Consider the following 23094-nt stretch of genomic DNA (forward strand, 5'->3'; position numbering starts at 1 on the left):
TTTATTTTAAATTATCAGAGTCCCTGAAACAGAGGACTAGTTTATTTTTAGTATTAAAGAGATTAACATTAATTCTCATTATTCTGACCTATCCATATTTGAACTCATTGCTTAGAAAGTTGCAAACTCATACAGTTTCTAACAACTCCTACTAATCGTGAAGAAAGGTTTAACAACAAATAAAAGTTATGTACACAGGAAAAATCAAAAAGGAGAAAATGTCAATCATAGGTATCCAGAAAGAAGGCTTTCTGTGATTGAAATCAATTTTTCAATTCCATGGTTCAGGAATAAGATGCTTCTATTGGAAGCTGAGAAATCAAGATAAGAAACCTTTGGTACCCAAAATGGATGCCTGAGTTCTCTGCCATGCCATTTTTGGCTAGTCTAATACAATCAGTTGGAGGAAGGCCTGAGGAAGAAGAGGAAGAAATTCTTGACCTCTGGTTAATCTCCAGCCCCAGGGTTAACACTGAGGATTGAATATAAAACACACTCAAGGCCTGATCTTGAGAGGTTGTGGAACAACTTGGAAAAATAATCACTTAGTATTTGGGTCAAGCCTGTTGTGAACAGCCAGGGGAGCTCCATCCCAGAGACCTAGTACTAGAGATTCTTGCAAGAATGGGCACCATAGGCAAAAGGCGGACAGTTATGTGCTTTAAAAAGTGGTAATGCGCATGGATGGAAGTAACAGCCCTTAACAGTATCTTTCAGATAATCCACATGACTCTACCTTTAGGGCAGCAGGACTGAGTAAATCCCTAATAATTTTAGGTTAGGCAGGATCTTGGGTTATAACTCATAGTAGAACCCATAGGTTGTACTCTATAAAATCTATGTACAGTATGTAGATCCAAGAGGCAAGGACACTTATAGAGTGTGGCAGAACACATGGTCTTCAAAGATTTGCTTTTCTTTTGCTGAGAAGCTCTTGTCACAAATGGGACAATTCAAATAAAGGGTCTGGATGTGCTGCTCTTCCAAGGTGTGATCAAAAATGTCATCAGCGATGTCTGATTTGCAGATGGGGCATTTCTTGGGGAGCTGGGAGGAAGAACAAAGGGGTCAGTAAAAAATGAGACCATGTCTGTCTTACTTTTCACTACATCCTCAGAACTTAGCACGATGCTTGGCACGTGGTAGGTGCTCAAAATAGAGAGGATGAATGAACAAGTTCACATTTGGAGGTACTCACTAGGGCTTTCTCTAACCCCAGGATCAAAAGGACCTAATATTAGTCAGACAGCTTGTTTTGTGAGCTGCCTAGTTCACATCTCCTTCCTAGTCTTGCTACCAAACTTAGCTCACAGTGGGGATCTATCTTGAGCAGAATGCTGATGGACGAACTGTGATTTCTTCTCCCTACCCCAACAGGCTCGTGTTTGGGCACTGAATAAATTGATCCAGCTGTTTTCTGAAATTATCAAAATGAACGAGTTTCCCTATGGTTCTCCCATGAACTGGAGCAGGAAGGGAAATTTTCTTAAGAATTTGAAGTGCTCAATCTCATGACTCAAAACACTTACCAGGCTGGGGGCAGAACTTTCTTGGATACCTGAGGATAATAAAAAAGATTTCATTCAATGAAAAAATATCATCCCTATATTCTCCAACTATGTTCTAGCAGCAGTTTTCTGTAACTCCTATTGTTCCCTTTCTCCCCATTGCCTCTACCTCTCATGTAAACCAATACTTCTGATAGAGGGGATCTAGGTCAATGATGAGGGAAAAAAGGAAAAAATAATGAAGTGTTATTTTCAACAGCCATGTATACATCACATAATCAGAAACAACAATAAACCTATTTTCAGTATGTGGAAAATGAGATTTTAATAAAAACAGTAAAAATCTAATGAGGAAACAGTGTGAGAATAGATTTTAAGACTGAATCTGTGCAGTTATTTTTCAAACAAATTCTTAAAAATATTTTTAAAGAAAAATAAAACTTTAAAAAAAAAAGAAAAAAAAAGTTGTACTCCTGCCTGTTGCAAAGATCTGATTGTGACCCTTGAAGGAATATGACTATTTTAAACTGTCCAAAAAAGCAAATGAGGTCTTATATCGCTGTTGGAGATAAAAGAGGAAAGTTCCCTGTTTAACAAGAACATCTGATCCCCAGTCTCTGAGTGACAAGAGAGGTTGTCATCTCCATTTCCAGTCCTCCAAACCACCCGGGGGTCTCTGTGGAACACCCACCTGCCACCCTTGGTCAAGCCATCGGGTGGCTAATGTAACTGCCCATTTCTGGGCAGCATTACACCCTCTTGTGCTCCATTTCTAAACCTTAATTAGCTTCCTCAGCTTTGTATGTGTATATCTTCCACTCAGAGACATTTCTCTGATTTATATATTTGGAATATAGCCACGGGACTCAATTTGTGTCTGCTGCCTCTAGGCGAATGATCTGATTTGCGTCTTCTAGATTCAGATTTATTTCTCAATTAACACTTCTTGCCTGGCAATCTTTCTATTGGGTCCTCAGCTTCTGCCCAGAATGTCTTAACAATGAGGCTGGTCTTAATTAGCATCTCAGACACAAAAAAATTTAGTGGGGGCGAGAGATGCAGGCAGGGCCGTTCGGCTTGAATGGCAAAGTCGTCTTACCAGAATATGGGTTTCCATAGACAAGTCCTGGGTTTTGTCCTGCACCTCCTTGATCTGAAGTAGGTATCTGGTATGGCAAAGAGTCCAGACCCATGTAACTCATCAATCTGCTGTTCTCTCTCTTCAAAAGCTAAAAATAGAATATTTATAGAGACATGTTGAAAGACAAAAACGAAGAAGAATCCCAAGGAGCTGGCTGGGGGATGCCCATTACAGGTTGTTCTCAGTTAACAATGTGGTACTGAAGAAGCCCAGGAAATTATAAACCATGATTCTTCAAAAGGGGAAGTAGCAGCCTCCATACTCCAAAGATCTGAGTTCTCAATATCTGAATTTAAACACATACCAGCTCAAAGGGGTACCATTTACGTGGATATATGAGGGTGGCAGGAGCTATATTAAGAATAAAACTGTTACACATTGAGAGTAAAATGCTTCTTTAAGTCTCCTTCCTAGGACAATTTTCTTACACAATGTGACTATTCATCTGATACAATTTTTCCTTCTTCATGTTTTATCTCATCAAATGGATATACCAATAGAGAGAGTAAGAGGATGGAAATAATAGAGGAAGGGAGGAAATGAGAGAGAACAAGAAAGAATAAGCTATGATGGGAGACAGACGGAATTATAGTTCTTAGAAAAAAGAAAATTAGTAAACTGCCCATTAGCATATTAAGAGGGCTTTAGTTCTTAACAAAGATTCCTAATATCAGATCTTTGCTTTCTTGTAAGTTGTGTGTGCACACCCTCCCCACCCCTGCCCAGCCCCAACAGATTGTCCCATGAAAACAGAGATTTCCAAGTCAAGGTACACTTATGACATGGCAAGAAACAGATAACAGATGCCTTCTGCAATAGTGAAACACACCGGCATAAATAAAACCAATACAGAAATGATCACTTGGAAGCACAGCCCAGAATGGTTACAGAGAAGGTACCGATGAAGAACTGTTAGAGGTGCAGCCAGAATGCATGGACACCCACTCTTTGATGCTTGGTAAGAGCATGACATTGACTTCAAGTGCAACCACTTCATTTGCTGCCATCATCCTCAATTAATAACAACAACTTGTGTTTAACACACAGCAGAAAAAAAATACTAGTTGTATGAATGAATGAACGAACTGATGAATGAATGAATGAATGAATGCATAGCATTTATTAGGGTCCTACCACGGGTCCAGCACTGGTACAGACCACCACTTCTGCTCCTGGTTTGGCAGCAGAAAAAAAGGAAAAAGTTGTGTTCTAAAGGAAAGGGGATCCCCAGCTAGCATAAGCGACATAGGATATTACCCTCCAAAGACAAAACTTACAAGAGTGGTGAAATTAAAACCAAAAATAGTAACTTAGATCTTCATCGAGGCTGTTCCTTTCAAGTTTACTACTGCCATGGCAAACAAGTTTGTTATTAAACAAAGAGAGGGTTTTGTGGGAGATTAGGAAACCAGATTAAATTTATTCCATTTAGAAGCAACTATCTTCTCCCACTGTCCCAGATGGGGCTCTTTCATTTAACTTTTTACTTTATCACCACATCTCTGGGTCACCCTGCTCCTTCCCCTTAAAACCTTGGAGTTTTCTACCCCTTTACGCACTTACATCGTTTTCTCTTTCCATTCTCTCTCTCTCTCTCTGCAGAACACTGCATATCGTCTGGTTCTCACTCAGTCTTTTTGACAAGTCAAAGTTCTGGTCCTGTCAAAAATTAAAAAAAAAAAAAAATGAGGATTAGGATCACGTATGGTAACCAGGATCCAAGGTGGGGTAGAATAAGGAGATTGCAGAAGCTCTAGCTTTCCAAAGTGGTGGGACTGAGGTGGGGAAGAAGGGAACTTGGGGTGGGGGTGGGGGTGATTCTATGGAGGGGACGCTAACTAACAAAAAAGGGACTTAAAATGCCTAATGGCCTGGGCTAGCACTGAGATGCTGGTTTCTCTTGGTTTAGCTGGGAATGTAAGTGACCAAAGAGAGAAAAAGTAAGCTTGGGGAAAACCTCGAGACTGACTTGTCAGAATTAGGAACAAATGAAGCCTTGCTGAACCCCACCCAACCATGGACACTATCATCTTTGTCTTGAATAAACATCTCCATCAACACTTAGGGTTACCTTAGCATGACTTCCTCCCGGAGTGAGGACAGGCACCTGGACTCAAGTTACACTGAGAAAGAAGGAACCCTGGAAGGTATTTCCCCAAGGCTACCAGGAACCCGGACGGGGGTCTTGAGCTTCCCAGTATGACGGGCTGACCTGACTAGTTTCATGGACCCAAACCTAGGCATGCTTCAACACATCCCATCTCCTACCTACAAACATGCACAAGCGCAGACCTCACAAAAACACTTTAAGCTAATCCTACTAGTTGTGGTTTGTTTTTCTTTCCAAGATTTTTTATTTGAATGCTGGTGCCCAAACTGCTGTGCGCTTCTAGCCGACCCTGAGGTAGTAATGCGAGAGGGGCTACCCGATGACAGTGCTGACTGCAGGCTCCTGGCTCCCCAGCCCCATTGGCTCCTGCTGGCTCTTCTGGTCCTGCTTCACTTCCTCAAAAGGCAGAAATAAGAGAGGGCTATCTGAGTCTGCACAGAAACCTGTCAATGGTAACCAAAGCCTTCCCTGAGACCCATGGCTGAACTGGCTCTATATTTCCGGGGATTTCAAGGCTTGTTTCCGGCCATATACTCTATCCCTCCTCTTTTTAGCAGAAATATAAATTTCTCTTCTTAACAAGAGTATAGAACCCTCTGGGCCTGGTCTAAGAACCACAAACCTTCACACCCCTTGCTTCCTTGGGCCCCTTTATCTCTGTCACCTACCAGTGCAGCAGCCCTGAGTTGCCTGATCTGTTTGTGGAGTCGTTGACACTCTTTGTACTTCTCTAAGAAACAGGCTTTCCCGGCCTCTACCTTTGCCTTTAGGTGTTCCACCTCTTGTACTAACTGCTCCTCCACTGCTGTTTTCTTGTTCTTAGGCTCCTAAAGTACAAGACACATAGTCCTCATAGTTAGGGGCCTTCTAGATGCATGAGGAAGAAAGAATTGCTATCAGATGGCTGGGGAGGGAGCCCCTGGGTCTTGAAAAATACTTCATGGAAATCAAGGAAACCCATACCTGCCACAAGAAGGTTAAAACCTTTGAATGGCTATAATTTAAAACAGTAATTTCTGTGCCACATTAGAGTTCACAAATTCAAATATGCCTATAGGGAGGGGCCAGGCAAGCAATGTAATCACACGAAGGAGCCGAATGCAGGAGCTGAACGGTGAAGACCGCAGCCCAGTGGAGAACATGTGGCCCATCTAACGGACGCAGCAGGCGCAGCAGCTACTTAGCTCCAGAGATTGCTACAGTGCAGGAATGTGGGCTCGATGTTTCCAGGTCCTCTAATTTGTCAAGAGAAGCTGGAATACAGTTTTTTATGGGAAATATTCTCATTTTTAAGTGTTGATGATTAATTCAATTTTAAAAAAACACCATGTAGGCCAAATAAAACATTTATGTGGACCAAAATGAACCCGTGAGCTGTTGATTTTCAAACTGTTTTACTCTTTATTATATCAGGCTAAAATAGACAGTATCTTGCATATAGTAGGTACTCAATAACTGACTGAATAATGAGTGAATGAATGAATGATGCACATATGATACCAGTTACAATCCTAATAGTTGGATATCTGCCAGACATCAGGATTTCTCATGTCCTCACATCGGTTTAGAAAATGGGGCGTCTGAGCACCTGTTATCATCATGAGGCCTCTTTTCCAATAATATATTACAGGAAATTATTAGTTAATTATGCTTTGACTTGCTGTAATTTTTTTTTCTTTTTTCCCCCTCTTTAATTCCACCCCTGACCTATGGATGCTGCTTTTTCCCCTTAAGAACTGGATCTCTGAAGGAGTGGCGTCTCCTCCCATATGCTTGTGGTATCTACCTGGGACCTGGTGCCCCTGGGGTATGGCCCATGGCTCCACCTGGGGCAGGAACCCAGGACCTTCTGTGTGTAAAGCAGACGTGCTAACCACTACACAGTATGGAGCCACCTGTAATATTTTCTAATCATAGAGCTCAACTTTATAATTATTAATTTGTCTGCCTGCATGATAACTCTTTAAGAAGGGGATGGGGTTATTCTATGTGATTCCTAGCGCGAGGCTCTATTTACTACAATCTGTCATGAAGTTTAAGTTCCAATATTCTTTTATCACCCATCACACATAGAAATGCCCACCTCTCCTAAACATTTGTAACTAGCAGATTCTCTGTATTTTGAGGTAGAGTGCAAAATGTCCAGAGGTAAGTGCTACTCTAACCTGTCTTGTGTCTCCTTTCCATCACCTGAAAACAGACCCTATCCTCTCCTTTCTGCAGGCTCCCACCCACATAGGCACCCAAAGACAGACATGCCGTTAACTCCTGCTGTTTCTTGGTTGCAGTAGCTTCTTTCTGCTTCAACTCCTCCACTGTCAGCTTGAGCTTCATCTGTTGCTCCCTCTGCACAAACACAGATTTCATTACCACTGCTGGAAAAATACAGACACATGTGTGCATACACAGACACACAAACACATGCACGCACTGGGGAAGGGACGGCTGAGTTAACAAACAAGCAGGATGCAGAGAAGCAGCAAGTCTTCACTTAACATAACAGTTTCTGAGAAAAGTCTTAAAATCCCTCATTTCAGATGGCTTCCTCTAAGACCCTTTCCAGAGCCAGTAATATCCACGGATATGATAAAGAAAGAACGATGTTTATATTCTTTTATAAATGCCTAAAATGTTATTTTCTTCCATGACTCTACCTGTTCAGTTAAGCTGAGGAAGAGTTTGCCATTTTCTTTTTTCAGATGCTCCAACTGCTCTGTCTTATCTTGTTCTCCTTGAATAAGCTTTTCCGTTTCTTTCTCTTGAGTTGACAGCTGGGCCTAAGGCAAAAATAGTGAATATGACCAAGATTTAAAGAAGGAAAACTAACCAGGAATTCTTCACTTTTCAGCCCTATATTATACCCTAAGATTCTAAGACTCGACTGAGTAAAATTCAACAACCATTCTCTAAAGCCCTTCTTTAAGGCATGGCTTCCCAAAAAGAGAGCAGTTGTGCTCTCTGCTTTACATTCCAGGCTTTTGAGTGAGAATTGCTTGAAAAGATTTTGTAGCTAAAAGAAAGAAGTTTGGAAACCATTGGTATAGATGACAGCTATCCATCGGAGCTCATGATAAATATAAACTGAATAAATTATTCAGTTCTTTGTAAACTGTGACCATAAAAAAAGGGGGGGGGATCAAGAATAGAAAACATATACTCTGAAACTTCAGCATGATGCTTTGAAAGGTACACCATTAGGCACTCATTATAATGAAATGCATCTTTCTGGGCCATTAGAGAGGAGTGGTGGAAAGGCTAGGAAACATACTTGGGCAAAGGTCTGGCATTACCCACCTGAAGCTGATCCACTCTGACTCCCATCTTCTCATTTTCTGAAGCTATCTTCTGGTTTTGTTCTTTCAGTCTGAGGAGGTGGAGATGGAGATGAGATGACTGTGTGAAACACATGCCGATGCCAGCTTGGCTACCCCAGGCCTTCAATGATTTAAGGCTGCCTTGGCCTTAAGCCTGAAGAGTTCTTTTAAAATCCACTAGTCTCATCTTGGCTTCCTGACCGCAAGTGCAAGTATTTAATACTTAACATTAATATTTGAATCCCCGTCATTTCTCCTTACCATTCTGATACTGATTCTCTAACCTACAATCAAAGAGCTCATGATTCAAAGGGGAGAATCACGCCTATCACTGTCATAATAGGAAGACAGTTTTCTAACAAATTCTAGAACTCCAAGGGAGTTTATAATACAGCAGTTCCTCCCATCTGAGAATCGCACTCACCGAAGCAGCTCAGTTTCCCAACTGTCCTTCTGCTCTTTCACTTTCTGCTCCAACTTCTCGTTGACACTCTTTAGGGTTTCTAGCTCCTCCTACAGATTGAAATTCCAAAGGGACAGACCATTTCTAAGACAGTTTTAGAATCTCAGGCAGCCAACAGATATTAACTGAGCATGTATTATACATTAGGCATAGCATGATACGCAGTGAATGAAAGAAATACCCAAGTAAAGGAATTTCCACATTGAAATGTTCTTAATATGTCATTTCCATTAAAAAAAAAACCACACATCTACCTTAATTTCTCTTCCACTGGAGCATACATTTGCCCATTAATTCTTAAACAAACATTTAATAAGTACCTATTATACACTAGACACTGTTTTGGCACTACAGAGACAGCAGTGGATGAAATAAAGTTGCTTTTCTCCTAGAAAAGTGCTGTGCTGTCCAATAAATTCAGAAAGCCACATATGTAATTTAAAAATGTTACTAGCCACATTAAAAAAAATAAACATGAAATTAATTTTACCAATAGTATATTTAAACAAGTATATATAAAATTTTGTTTCAATATGTAAACACTAAAAAATTTTACATTTTTTCATACTGAGTCTTCAAAATCTGGTGTACATTTTATGCTTACAGCATATCACAATACACATTTCACAGATGGCTAGTGGCCACCATAATGGTTCTAAATATTAGGTTTTTCTCGATTCCATTCTGCACTGAAGCCAACCTTGTATGTCAATAACAACTCCCTGCTTTTAGTTTCAAGATTTAAATAAGTTTTAAAAAATCATTTCTTTTAAAAAATCATTTTTTAAAAAAATTATAGTAAAATATACATAACATAAAATTTACCATCTTACCCATTTTTAAGCATATAGTTCATTGGCATTAAGTATATTCACAGTGTTGCACAATCATGACCACATTCATCCACAGAACTCTTTTCATGTTGCAGAACTGAAACTCAGTACCAGTTAAACACTAGACCCCTATTTCTCCCTCCCCCCAGCCCTTGGCAACCCAGTCTACTTTCTGTCTCTATTAAGATGACTACTCTAGGTACCTCATAAGTGGAATCATATGGTATCTGTCCCTCTGTGTCTGACCCACTTTACCCAGTATAATGTCCTCAAGGTTCATCTATGTTATAGCATGTGTCAGAATTTCCTTCCCTTTTAAGGCTTAACAATATTCCATTGTATGTACGCACCATGCCATGTCTATCCATTCATCCATCACTGAATACCTGGGCTACCTCCACCCTTTGGTCATTGAAAAAAATTACATTATAAACATGGGTGCACTAGTATCATTTTGAGAAAACAAGTATTATCAATCCCATTTTTATAGGAAAGGAAACTGAGGCTCATCAGAGATGTTAAGAAATTTCTTCTGGTTCATCAAACAATAAGTGAGAGAACCAGCCTATGTGCCTCCAAAGACAAGGTTCCTAATTATTGTATGATCCTACCTCTCAAAACCTTGGGCTTTAACATCAAAAGTTTCTGAGTTCAAATCCCAGCTCATTCCAAAGCTACAAATGAACTGTCACATTGAGGAAGTCACTTAACCTCTCTGAGGTGCAGGGCTGTTCTAAGAATAACGTGAAGCAATGTGCTTAATTATACTACCTAGCACACAGTAGGTGCTGAATAAGTATTGGCTTTTGTTATCGTTATAATAACTGGTCGCAAATATGTAGAACTAACTCAAGAACCCAGACCCACTGATTCCTTGGCTAGAACTGAGCAGGTGAGCTGGGCTGTAGGGCTCCTGGCCAGATGCTGGTTCTTGACAGCCAAGTTGTGAGTTATACCTAGGCCATGTTTGTTTGTTATCTCACTGCCTGGGACAGCCCAGGTCTGTAGCCTGGACCAGCTGTGCACACTCTATACCAGCCCAGGGTCGAGAATAGCACAGGCATGTGTGTGACAGCATGGTGCAAAGAACAGAGCACTGTCTGGGAATCAAGAGAAGTGAGTCCAAACCCAGTGTGATCATGAAACAGACCTTGCCTCTCCTCTGGGCCTGTTTTCTCATCTGTAGATCCAAGGGCTTTACAGGTGGCAATTGCCAAGGTCTCTGTGTTCTGGAAACGCCTAAGCTATAACCTCACTGTAATTAGTTTATAGTCTTTAGAGAAAACTTTAGCTTCTAGTATTATCAGCTCTTAGTCACCACCTGCTGATTTGAAGGGTGATTAAAAAGAGAAGTAGCAAAGAGTTTGGAAAACCTGCAAACTTGCATCACTACTCTCTTCTCTCTTGATGTCTATGTTCTAGCTAATTAGAGTAAATTATTTCAAATTATAAATAGGCAGTGGGAAGAAGCCATCAGATTGCCTGGTTTTGAATCCTGGCTCCATCAAGATTAACCTTTCCGAGCTTCAGGTTACTCGTCTATAAATTGGGATAATAATTGTACCTATTCCAAAGGTTTGCCATGAAGTTCAAGCAAAACAAGCCATATAAAACTTTTAACACTATGCCCATTCAAAGTTATTAGTATAAGGGAAGAAGCTCACAAGCAAAACAGAAAATAGCACAGGATAAGAGCACCAAATCTGATTTCCACACTCCAAGTTCACCTTTAACGAGCAGTCATACCTGCTTCTTTTGGAGCTCAGCCTGCATGTCTGAGTTCTGCTTCTGGAGGCTGGCACAGCTGTCCTTCAGCTCCTGGTTTTCTTTGCAAAGCTCACTGTTGTGCTGCTCAATCTCTTCCACCTCACCCTATGGAAGAGCATTTCATAAACTTGTATTTGACCCTTTATAACTTGGTGGATATTTAAATCCCTTTAGCAGAAAATTCCTATAGCCTGGGATGGCGAGGGTCTGGATGATTCTCACTCACTGCGGTGACATCTGTGTACTCAAAATGGGTGCAGCTCCTCAGTACATAGGGAGGGGGATAATAGAGTATGTCTCTATAATTGCAGCACTGAGCCTGCCATTATCTAGAAAGATAAAACTAAGGCCATCAAAAGTGAAAAGGGAAAATGACAAAGGAATGTAGATTTTTCTTGCAAACATTTAGTATTGTTTGTCTCTCCTACTGTACTTGCTCTTTGAGGCCAGGGACAGTGTTTTGATTGATTTGATTCTTCACTGCATCCTTAGTGCCTACCATCGTATTGAATGGAAAGTAGGTGTCCTGTTAAGTAACTGACTGAGCAAATGAATTTAACAGTCATGCATGACAGGCTCTGGGTCAGAACTAAGAGATACAAAGATTTGGAGCATCTCTCCTCAAATGAGCTTATCTATTTACTGCGGTGATAATATGTGAAGATGTTGAAAATTAGGTAACTGGAAAAGTTTAGGTAACAGAATTCCAACTAAATTATAGAAGCTTTAGATAAAGGAGAAATCACTTGTTCTCATTCTTATTAATGTTTCTAAGTCATTCCTGAGTGGGTTTGAGTGGGTATAGTGTAAGTTCTTCTCAAAAGTATCTGTTAGAGATTCAATAAAGCCTTATTGACTCAAATTCCATCCCATCCTAGAATTGTTACTCTTACTGGCAGGAAGGAATGGAGGTGAGATGTTTACAGACCTGTGTGGTAACAACCAGGATGTCCTCCTCGTTTTCTGGACGGAACTGGAAAGGGATACTTGCTCCCCGGACCACACCATCCTGATCCACATAGCAGAACTGGTAATACTCATCATCCTTGGGCAGGTAATAAGCTGAAAACATAAAGTGATTTGTAATCCAAAATAAAAACTAAAAAATCTGGAAGTTTTTTATCTGCTCCAGAAAGCCCAAGTTCAAGGGAGTAACTTAGTCTTGGCTACTAACTGTCTCCACCTTTGATCCAGTATTTTTCTCACCTTTGAAATGGACTTCCTGTTGCATAGTTGATTCGCTGTTTAGGTCAATGGGCAAAGTAACCCACATGAAGGTGTAATACTCACGGGTTGTCTTCCATCCCACCTACAATGACAAGAGACTTTCATTCGGCATCTGACAGTACTCAAGGGAAAATCTTTATTTGGACTATGTTTTTTCAAAATGCGCTGATTTTTTATTTATGTTGAAAATAAATATAATAGAATGAGTTCATTATGACAAGAGCCGCTCACCATGGATCAAATCTTGTTTTTTGATATGACAACCATACATGGCAAAATGTCTGATATAACTAAACACACACATGGCATTCAAACTACATGTCTTAGAAGGAAATGAAAACTGGCCACTCAATATCCAGGACAAGAGTTTCAAAAATTCTATCTCCAAGTCAGACATAGAACTGAGAGGGACTGGGAGAGAAGTTCTAGGATTGAGAACCTTAATCCCACTCTCTTCTTACATCGGTGTCCTCGGACCTTCTTAATCGGAAAGCACTTCTGATCCACTCTCTCCATTGGTTTGTCCTCTCCTGTCTTCAATTCAGTGTTGTCGCCTCTGCCAAGCTGCTTACTTACTGCATTTTTAAAAAATGCATTTCTTGAATAATGTGTGTGTGTTGGGGGTGGAGGGGCAAGAGGCTCCTCAGATTATGAGGCACCAGATAACTAAGTCCAGTCTATATAGTTTTCTTGCCTTTTGTGTTTTTCTTAATGCATGCTTAATGAAGACTTTTTAGTGATAAAAATAATAACAACAATCTGGTAGTCATAAAGGCCTCGTCTAGGTATCAAATGCAGTAAGTCATAAGATATAAGGATATCGTAAAATATGCCTCGGAGCAGACAGCTGGCTAAGTGGAAAATATTCTCACTAAATGTGAAGAGGGGTAAAAGATGGCTCAAATAGTGTCTGAAGATAACAGTACACCGGAGAATAGAAAAGGAGCCATTGTGTCTTCAAAGGGAGAACACTCAGCAAATGAGAAGCAAAATTACATTTATTGCCATGTTTTGACCCTGCCTGAACCCAGTGGGGAAAAAAAGAATGGAAAATAAATTCCATTTTTATATATTAAGGATTCAGAGCAGGGTTGAAAGGGCTACACTGAAAACTCATCAGAACATACTAGGGCATGCTTTAGTGTCTCATTAATACACACCCCATTGCTGTAAGCATCTCAGAGCCACTGCAGCCTGCAGTGGTGCGGGAAGTAGGAATTTTATGGAGTCTTCATTTACGTCCTGGAGTTTCTTAATGCACTGTGACCAAAAAAATCATCTGGAAAGGCCTAAGAATTACTGCTGTGTTGGAACAAGGAAACAACTTCTAGCCACCTGCAATTTCTGTCTTTGGCTCCTCCACCTGAGTAGTCCTGGTCCCAGTCTGCCTCTCGTGGCATGGTGTCTCCCCTCTCTGAAACCTTGGACACATTTACACACCCAGGTAAAGGACAGCCTGGAGCACAGGACTATGCACTGAAGGAAGGAGAGCCAATTCCCATCCACTTTAGGCTTCATCATGGGTGGCAGCTTTTGCTACATTGAGAAGGTGTAGCATACTGCACATTCAGGAACATTTCAGGAGTGCCTACTTGGTGCCAGGAAGTAGCAGTGTTATGGTTGACACAAAACTGAGCAATACAATTAAGACTACACTGAAAGAATACTGGGAGAGCTTTAGAAGTGAGATACAAAGGACAAAAATTCACAGTCAATTTCGAATTCTCGGGTTTACCATCTGTTGTTCAAAGGAATTCAGCAGAATAGAGGAGAAAAGGCAGCGGTTTGGGAGTGCAGCAAACTTGCTTCACCATTTACTGGGCAGCCTTGAGAAAAGCACCATCTTGAATATATTCATTATCTGTGGAGGTACTACTACTTACTTCAGGGGGCTATTGTGCTGTGAGGATTAAATTAGAAACACACAAACACACACACACACACACACACAACACCTCATCAAACACCTAGCACATCGTATATTTTCTAAAAGTTTGTGTTCTCTATTAGTCTTAACTTTCAGGCTTCAGGGTAGGTGTTCGAATCAATGGCCTTACGGACAATGAACATCAGAGGCCATTCTTTGGATTAACCATGATTTCTTTATTCAGGTATGGCAATACCTCTGAAATGCATGACACATTTCAAATGAAGATGTGTTTTTTAAATGTTTTTAAACAGCACAGATTTTAATTTGGTTTATGGTAAAGTCCTCCCTGAAAGTTGCTAAGTGCTTGGGGAATACAATCAGTATAAGCGAAACAGAAACAAAATGTTACAGATTATATTTCAAAGACAAAAAGTAAATTTTTAATCCTCTCTTTTTCTATGCCTGCACTGTCCAAAATGATAGGTACTAGCCACATCAGGCTACTTAAATTTAAATTAATTAAAAATTAATAAAATTTAAAATCCAGTTTTACTCGGTCACACTAGCCACATTTTAAGTGCCCAATAGCCACATGTGGCTAGAGGCTACTGTACTGGACAGTGAGGTATATAGCTCCGTTGAGGAAAGTTCTACTGGATAGTACTGACCATAGAAATTTCAGCTGGACAGCTTTGCTACATACGGGGAAGAAAAAAACAACTAGCACTTTCTTTCTAAAATAGAAAACACTCTGATGTGCCAGTTTTCTGTAGTAGAACATCTTTTGGTCTAATGTTTCAATATCCTGAAGTCTCAGGACTTGTCATGATAGCTGCCAGTGTCCTGGTTGTCTACTATCCTTGCCTCTAAATATCAGCCACCATGGCTCCATCAATTAGCTTGGAATTCCAAACAAGAAAAAGTAACTCAGTGAGGGATGTGACTAAGCATCCTTCACAGCGCAGTCAAGAATGATGTCTGATTCAGGATGAACAGCACTGGCAACTAGTGTATCACACTGAGGTGTCAAAATAAAGGTCACTGACATTGGGACTCAACAGCGTAAATTACTTAAAGTTGACCTTTATCTCTTGTCTTGGGAAATAGGAAGATTTGTTATTATGGAGTGTGTGTGTGTGTATGTGAGAGAGAGAGAGAGAGAGAGAGACGCGAGAGGGGTAAGAGACAGAGACAGACACAGATGAGGGGAGAAGCTGAGATAGAGAGTAAGCTTACTATAATTTAAAAAGTGCCATTTCTGTACTTGAGGTGACAGGCTGATTAGATACTAGAGGAGGTCACTGAGAGACCTCATAAACCTGTCCTTGAAAATCTTTACAAAGAAGCAAGAGACACTTATTCAGGGACAAACTTCTTGAAAGCAGGATGTCAAACTAGGTAACTTCTCAACATCCTCTGCAGATCTGTAATACTCATATGAAAACAAATTAAACACTCTGCTAAGAAAGTAATGTCTAAAGTCACAGAAATTATGTGAGGGACCACCCATCCCAGTCAAGTCATAAATGAATATTTCAAAATAGGATAAGTTTTAAAAATTTACATTTGGTCTCTGAAAGCATAAGAAAACTTAGGGGTTGTATGATTTGTCTTCTTGTTTTAGCTTGTGACTGAAATGAAAACTTGAGTTCCACAGCACATTTTGCTGTGCGAAGGGGGAAGTGCTAGGCTTTTAAAATTGGCCAGACATAATATGCAAAACGTTCATAATACACGGACAGTCATACACACTCAGGTAATGAAGAGTCGCTTCTAAATTACCCACTTACTCTAAAGATGCCAATCCAGTCCTTTCGACGAGGAATGAAATGCTGGGTGAGGGTGTAATAGCATGTGACATCCCCTCCGGGGACATAGAACTTCTCCACACTATTAAAGATGACCTGAGAGAAATGACAATGATCCAGCAAGACAGCTGATGTGGGGGGGTCTTCTACTGTCTCTTCCATGGTGGGGGTCCTGTTATGAGATATGGGATAGAATGAAGCTCAGAAAGGGTTGTCTGAAATGCTGGAGATTTCTGGGCTCTCACCCAGGGAACATTCCGTTCTAGACAAGTCAGGAAAAGCAAAAGCCTGACTACTACTGAGATCATACGACTTGCTTTCTGTTTCATTTTGAGGCATTTTGCATTCCTAACTTCCCAGGCCATCAGAATTTTCTGAGAATATCTTTGACCTCTTCACCACAGGCAACACCACCCTCACATACCCCAATTCTCTGCTCATAGCTAGTTTGTTCTCCTACTTTTCAATGCCTTAAATAAAGCAGCCTAGAGGAAAATAACCCAAACTGGGAATTATAAGACCTAAAGTTTAGATTTTTCATCCCAATAAGCCCTGTGACTTTTGGAATGTCGATTTTTCTAGATTTTAGCCTCTCCATTCAATACCATTTATCCTATAATCATCAGGCCCTTCCATATATTAAGGCACTCTGCTAAGAGCTGGGGATGGGCACAGGAAGAAAGACATGGATGAAAGAAAGGGACTATTTGACATGCAATGGTGACAAGCATGGGTTCGGAAATCAGAATGGTGGAATTCAAATTCTAGCTTCGCGATCTATTAAATGCATGATCTTAGGCAATTTAATCAACTGGGCTCTATATCTGTTTTCTCAACTGTAAAATGAGCTAATAACATCTACCTTTTTGGTTTTTGTGAGCATAATTGAGAAAATGTAAATAATGTAAAGTGTATAGTCCCTAAATCGGTACTTGCCACAGGGTGGGCACATCATACAAAATAGAGAAACGTTGAATGGCAGAATAAAGTGGTAAGGAGAATGAAGAAAAACTTCAAAAGTAAGTAGAATCCTAGATAAGCTCCTCAAGGAAGTGTAAGATTTTGACAAGTGGGTTTGGTGTGAGGAAATTCCAGGTGAATGAAATACCACACATAAAGCAAAGAAACAGAAAAATGCATGTCATGTTTAGAGATAGCAAGCAAGTTTGGATTCCCATTTATAAAATGGGGATACTAACATGTATTTCACCTTTCTAGGTAATAGTACTGATAAAATGCAATCAAGGGTGGGAAAATATTTGGGAGGTAAACAATACATAAGAGAAACAAAGTCTTTTAAATTGTTGAGACCCAATACTTCCTGCCCCTCAAAAGTCACATGCCCTATCTTCTAAGTGCCTCCCTGGTCTAACATTTAATGAGTCCATGATTTTCATCCCAGTATTTTACTAGGAAAAAAAGCAATATTCCAGTTCTACACAGCGGATGGATAAGGAGCTGTACATTGCAAACACTGCACGATACCTTTCAAATTCAGCTGTTGGAGCATGTTGGAAGATTGTAGGCATACGTACAATTTAAACAATAAGTAAGTACGATAATAAAACCAAAACAAAAACAGTAGCTCTTCTAACCCTGCCCCACCCTGATTATTTCCTGGTTTTATTTTAAACTGTAAACAACCAAGCCTCTTCTTCCAACTCTTCCAGAAGTCAGTTTCTTTCACAGAGAAGGCAAGGAGACTGAAGCACTGAACTATCTGTTCTTGGAGGTGAGTTTAGGAATGAAAAAAATGTATTGGCTTTCTGTTTTGTGACACAGTTTAACCACATCCTCAACCTCAAACCTCAGATCAGTTTCTTAAGGAAGCAAGAGATCATGTTGCAGTCTAGGTCAGGACTTGTCCCTCATGATAACCTGATGCCTGTGTGAGCTCTTAGATGTTATGGGAGGGTGGGGAGGGGGTTTGCTCAGCCTTCAGACCCCTATCTTTCCTAGTGGTCTCCAGTCAGACTGAGGACAGCATATCTTCCCTGCTCTAAGCCTGGACCACCATTTAGTGAGCATGTAAAATGACTTAAACTGTCCTTTGACTATGGATCTGAAGAACACTCGGGTAAGACTGACTTTAGGGCCTGTCCGAATTAGCCTAAGTACCATACTCCTTGTTCTTTTCCTTCATAACACTATCACCTCTGTATATACAACATAATGTCTAGCCCCTAATAATTGTTAATTGAGTATTCACTGAATAAAGAATGAATAAGATATGCATGTAATTCAGCTTTCTCTTTTCTAAAATGGAATAAGGAGATGATAATCTCCAAGTGTTGTGTCAATTCTTTGTATGGCTGGTTCAGCTGGCAGAGCTGGTTCAAGTGGCATGGTGCCAAAAAACAAAAGGCACAGATTTGATTTCCTTAAGGACCCATAAAATTCACACTCCATTACCCACCTTTGACACACTCAAACTGCTTTGCAAGCTGCTTTGCGAATGGAGGCTACTGTGAAAGGTAAGACCAGCCAAGGGTTTGGGGGCTTGGTATAGCCTCTTTTTCATTACTAGAAAAACAATCTGTAAGTTAGCTCATGAACAGGACACTGAAGAAGGGCCAGCATATATAGTCAAAATGACACGGAAGAGTTCAAGTCAAGGCTTGAGTACATTAGCTTACAGAAACTTATCTCTTTTCATTAATTTGAAAATCTAATCACCTGTCTGGAAAAGTCAACAGTCTTGGTTCCTTGCTTATCAAAAATGTAAGAGACTCCATTTGAGATCCCATCACCTTCCCAGTACTCACAGAAGGTACCCAATGGCACTCTGGATATTCAGACCTCAATCATTCTTGAAATCAAAACTCTCCTCTGTTAAAACTAGGAAAGAAGTCGAGGAGAAAGGTACAGTGGCTTCCCTTGTCTGTTTCCTACTAAAGCTGAAGCTGGAAAGGCCATGTGCACGACGCCAATCTGAACTGGGTGGGTGAGGGGGTGCCTCATTTGCCTTTTCCTGGAAGGAAGGTATCTACTGATTTTTAAGGTCAGCGATCTTTAAAACCTTTCCTTTCCTCCCAGTGATCAAATTCCCTAGGAGAAATGGGAAATTGCCTTTCTGACAAAGCAGCCTAGAAGTGACCTTTTGTAGAGGAAGGCAGGCAGGATGTAGAAGGAAAATTAAAATGATTTAAGCATCAACTTCCCCCTCCTTTAACCACTTTCCCACTAGAGAATCTGCCCACCATCCACTTCTAATTCTGGCAATATCCATAAAGGCATGGGAGGGAGAAAAAAATATAAAAACATCCAAAATGCATTTAGAAGCACAGAGAGCTACTAACTCAAGAAAAAGCAGTGGGATGAATTAGGCGCCCTGAAAATTGTGGAATGGTATTCTACCGAATTCCTTCTTCTTATCTTCAAGTCAAAGACTGGCCACATAAGGAGTGACCAGGAAAAACAAATAAAGATTTTTAAAAACAACCATCAAGCATGGGAAAATAATACAGATTCCATCAACTGTTACAAGCACTTTACTTGGACTCTGACATTGCTGTGACTTTTTTTGTTTCAGCTCAGTTTCCAAAAGAATTAGGGTCCTCAGAGGAGGAAGGCAATAATAGGCAACGTATTTTAAAACAAGTCCCCTGAACTGGCTGGTGGCTTCTCAAAAAATGACACATTTTCACCTAATGAGCTTTTCAAACCTAATATACTACTCCCAAGACTGTTCCACAAGGGCATAGATTTTCTTATGTTCTCCCGAAGAAAAGGAACGACGGCTAGTTCCACTTCTGCTTATTCTGTGTGAATCTTTGAACTACACTAATAGGCTTTGTAGCAGAAAAATTTCTAAGTGTTGTAAAGCTTCCTGGTTCAGATTCTGACCAATATTGATGCAAATATTCAACCAAATGAAATCAATTTTCCCAAAGATGTTTCCTCATGTATGCTGAATCATGAAGAATGATTTAAGTTGATGCTTAAATAACTTTATTAAATAAGTTATTAAAAAGTTATTAAATAACTTTATTAAAAATAACTAAAATTCTATCTTAAAGGATGTCCAGCATTTTTACATTAGTCTTTTACAGCAGTGGGCACATGCAAAAGAAATGAAGGCTGTATGTAGTTTCTCTGGATTAATTCACAGAAGGAAACTAAGTGCTTCCACAGCCAAGAGAGAAAAGCGAATCAATTCTTCATTTGTGAATAGTAAAATCAAAGGTAAGTAAAAACTAAACCCACATCAATCTAATTCCTTTATTCTTCTACTTACTTAACTTTCTAAACTATTAGCAATTAGAACTGGATGAACTGATTTGAGTCCCTTTTCTCCCTGGCCCAGGAGGAGATGCTTACACAGAACTATCCTTAGAAAACACTGACAATGGATACCAATGGGTTTGTAGAGGGCCTGAGACAGGGAGCAAAAGCAAAGATACAGAGTCACTGATCATCAAATTATTAGGCCACTTGTTCTAATTCAAAATTTCCAAGTTCATTCTAGTTCCTTACCTAAAATCTTTCAGAGTGCCTTAGAAATTTTTATACCACTAGGAAGCTTTAAATACTACTCATGAACAATTGTTCGGGCTGGCTGCCCAGTTTGTACTAAGAAGGCCCTCATCTCACATCACCACAGTGCCAGCAGTACTAGGGAAGAACTGAAAAATAGTTCTGGGACATGAGATGCAGGCAACCAAAAGAAACTGAAAAGCTCAAAAGTGTGTGTGAAATCTCCATTTTACTTTACTGAGATGTTACACTTCACCCTTGAAAGAAATGACTATGCTAACCCCTGAAATGACAAGGGTAGTGACGTTGTTTGGAGTGAGTGGAAATGGGATTCCTGTCTTAGTTCTGCCACCAACAAGCTCTGAGATCTTGGCCAAGTCACAGTACCTTCTTTTAGGCCTCAGTTTCCTCATCAGTAACATGCATGAATCGGGTTAGAAAATCTCTAAGAAACTTTCCAGCTATAATAATGATCCTGAGTGAAAGAAAAAGGAAGTAAAAGAGTTCATTTTAACTCTCTCTTCATCTAAGAAAATAAGGAAGCATGCCATTACATCAATAAGTACAGTTAAAATTTTAAAGAGTCCTAGCTGTACTATATGGCTTGAAAGCCAATACGACTTGTTAGTGATACAGAACTCTTACTGACCACCTTTCTCAGAGTCCTTTCCATCCCACAGCTGTCAAGTCTGCTAAAGGGTAGAGTTTCAGGTAGAGGCCTCTGAAAACACCCCTGAAGGTGAGTCACCTGGGTGGTACTTAATTATGTGCTCTACACTATCTACAGAGATCTACTACATAAAAAGCCCTTTGCTTCAAACGATTTTTGCAATAGCAGAGAAAAGTTATACAGAAGGTCCTCGAATAATGTCATTTAGTTCTAACGTTTATGAGATGCCATAGGAACTTAATTCTCATTTATGTCAATTAGCCTATGGTAAAAATGGTTTGCTTATACACCGTTAGCTTAAAGCTGCAAAACCTAGGACCACGTTCTGAGGACTTACTTTATAGCATCTTTATTATTCTACTCAGCTCCAACCAGGACCACTTGTTGGCTTGCATCAGGAGCAAAGAATCCAAGTGATTGAAAAAACTTAACATGCCGAGGAGAGGTTGAAATCATAATGTGAGTGGGAACATTAGCTCCCCAAACTAAATTGGACTGCTGGTGGCAGTGGGAGGAGCTATGGGAGAGCACCATAAAGATGCACGTCACTATACTCCAGGTGCTCTCTTCTCGGCTGCCTAGAACACCTCCTCCAACTACAGAGGCCTCATTTGAAGGAAAGGGGCTTCAGGAATATCACGCCTAATCTTAGGGAAAATGAGACCGAAAGAGAAAGTAACTTGCCCAGGGTGACTCGGTAGTCTCCCGCAACCCCCTCGAAGCAAAGGGGGATGATGTCAAGGACAGGGGTTAAGGAACCACCAGGTCCTCAGCCCGCGAGAGGGGGCAAGATGCCGTGACGTCAAGACCCTCACTCCCGTCCGAGGGGCTCACTAATACCCAAGGAGCCTCCCACCTGGTCACAAGCACTGAACCCTTGCCTTCCTCGGAAGAAAACTGTCCCTCAGCTTTTCAAGGCCGCGGAAGTGGCTCCAGGGGCTCCATGACGCCACTCCACTTACTGTCACCCTGGAAAGATGAAAGGAGATGAAAACCGAAACTGGCCGCAACTCTACAGCCCAAAATCCTGTCTCGGGACTGGAAGTCTGATTTGGGGGAACTGTGGGACCAGCTACCATTAATTAACCCCCTTCATTCCAGGGACTCACCACAGGGTAGCAGCCGGCGGCCGCGCAACAGCAACAGGGTAGGGCAGGGAACAGGGCGGGGCCAAAAATCCTAGGGAGAGCTTATTCCTTCTGACCCCCCTCCTTACGTCATAACGGTCAACAAGCCCCGCCCCTACTGCGGTGCTTGCTGGGACTTGTAGTGTTCAGGTGACTGGGCCCTAGGTATCCTCAGGTACTACACTCTTATGGTTATCCCAGTCCAGAGCAGCGATCTCACCCCAAAGATCTTATTTCTTCCCATAGATCAAGTCGTTTACTTACCTAAAAAACAAACAAACAAACAAACCTTATTTTTTTTTTTTAATTTTGAATGAGAACACTCTAAACTTTGAAGGACCATAGAGATGTCATCTTTATATTTCTCCTGTCTCCCCATAACACTTCGCTAAGGGTCTTATAGATAAGACTCCCTTTGGCGTTAACTATGCCTTCCACTTACCTCTAAAGAAGACCCAGCAATTTTCCTAGGTGCCCCAGATTTTGTGTTTCATCATTCCCTTTCTATAAAGCAATTGTTCTTTAGCGTTAATTCTGTCAAGGTAGTGCGCTTCCTAACTGCAATAAGAATAAACTAAGAGAGAATCCTGGAAAGTCAGTTTAGAGAGAATTCCCCATCCTTTTTATCTGAATAATCCTTGGCCTGCCTTCAGCAAGAATACTACATTGGTTTAGCAAGAATCCCCCTTACTCCCGATGTCTCTCTTTAGTTATTTTCCATCCACTTGTCCTTATTGTGTTTCGAGTTGAGCACAATCTCTCTCTCCTGTTGTAATGCCC

General features: G+C 40.6%; 1 protein-coding gene across 5 annotated transcripts; it reads right to left on the reverse strand.

The window, feature by feature from the left end:
* Window positions 1-22415, reverse strand: CALCOCO2 (calcium binding and coiled-coil domain 2). 5 transcript variants are annotated; one of them, XM_036222594.1, is made up of 14 exons: window positions 22297-22415; window positions 16024-16213; window positions 12343-12445; window positions 12065-12198; window positions 11116-11241; window positions 8498-8586; window positions 8054-8123; window positions 7414-7536; window positions 7019-7105; window positions 5428-5586; window positions 4213-4308; window positions 2608-2737; window positions 1530-1558; window positions 1-1047 (listed from the first exon to the last, which is right to left on the reverse strand). In XM_036222594.1, the coding sequence occupies exons 2-14, from the start codon at window positions 16201-16203 to the stop codon at window positions 874-876; spliced, it is 1500 nt and encodes a 499-aa protein (XP_036078487.1). In that variant the 5' UTR covers window positions 16204-16213; window positions 22297-22415; the 3' UTR covers window positions 1-873. The 5 variants fall into 5 exon arrangements, with proteins under 5 accessions (XP_036078487.1, XP_036078488.1, XP_036078489.1 ...); XM_036222595.1 differs by lacking the exon at window positions 22297-22415 and adding an exon at window positions 22069-22211; XM_036222596.1 differs by lacking the exon at window positions 22297-22415 and adding an exon at window positions 21525-21996.
* Between the last annotated feature and the right edge of the window lie 679 nt (window positions 22416-23094).

The sequence above is a fragment of the Rousettus aegyptiacus genome, unplaced genomic scaffold, assembly GCF_014176215.1.
Source record: "Rousettus aegyptiacus isolate mRouAeg1 unplaced genomic scaffold, mRouAeg1.p scaffold_m13_p_6, whole genome shotgun sequence".
NCBI lineage: Eukaryota > Metazoa > Chordata > Mammalia > Chiroptera > Pteropodidae > Rousettus > Rousettus aegyptiacus.